Source organism: Eimeria mitis, genomic scaffold (assembly GCF_000499745.2).
Source record: "Eimeria mitis Houghton genomic scaffold, Emh_scaff1336, whole genome shotgun sequence".
Lineage (NCBI taxonomy): Eukaryota > Apicomplexa > Conoidasida > Eucoccidiorida > Eimeriidae > Eimeria > Eimeria mitis.
Genome location: NW_013568818.1, coordinates 3,090 through 3,720, shown reverse-complemented (window position 1 = coordinate 3,720; position 631 = coordinate 3,090). Strand labels below are relative to the sequence as shown.

The following is a 631-nucleotide window of genomic DNA, read 5'->3' as shown; positions in this document are numbered from 1 at the left end:
GGCGCGGCAGACGGCGGCGGCAGACTGTGTTCAGGGAGGTGCTCCATCGTCATGCAGAGGGGTGGACTCGGTTCGAGAGGCTGTGGTGGTCGACGAAAGCTTTCAGGATGCGTCAAACAGTCCTGACGGAGGGAAGAAAGAGCCGAGTCGCGGGGTGTCGCGTGGGAGCGACGGTGGAAGCTCCTGTGGGGGCAGGGAGGAGCGTCAGGCGAGCGAGGACGCTCCACCCGTCATTGTCATCAGTTCCGCTTCGGTTGGCGATGCTGCGGTGGCCGACGAAAGTTTCCAGGATGCACAAAATGGCTCTGTAGAGGTGATGGAAGAGCCAAAGCTCGAGGTTTTGGGTGGCATGCCGTATGGGGATAGGCAGGAGCGCCAGGCCAGCAGTGGCGGTCTGCCAGCTAGTGATGATGGGGCTCGTGCATCGTTATGCAGCAGTCTGGATTCGGATCGGGAGGCCCCTGTGACCGACGAAAGCTTCCAGGATGTGTCAAACGGTTCTGCAGAGGGGGCGGAGAAGTCAAAGCGCGAGGCATCGCCCGTCAGCGAGGGTAGAAGCTCGTCTGGAAATGTGCAGGAGCGGCAGGAAAGACAGGCAAAGTCGGCAGACACTGCTCCGGGTGTTGGTACG

General features: G+C 61.3%; 1 protein-coding gene across 1 annotated transcript in view; it reads left to right on the top strand.

Annotated features, from left to right (window-relative positions):
• EMH_0034890 (Proteophosphoglycan 5, related) overlaps nt 1-631 on the top strand; it is a gene marked incomplete at both ends in the record, with an annotated part of 8,092 nt that overhangs the window by 4,433 nt on the left and 3,028 nt on the right. Inside the window, 1 exon segment of the mRNA XM_013494921.1 lies at nt 58-631. Coding sequence (XP_013350375.1) covers nt 58-631 — 574 coding nt within the window.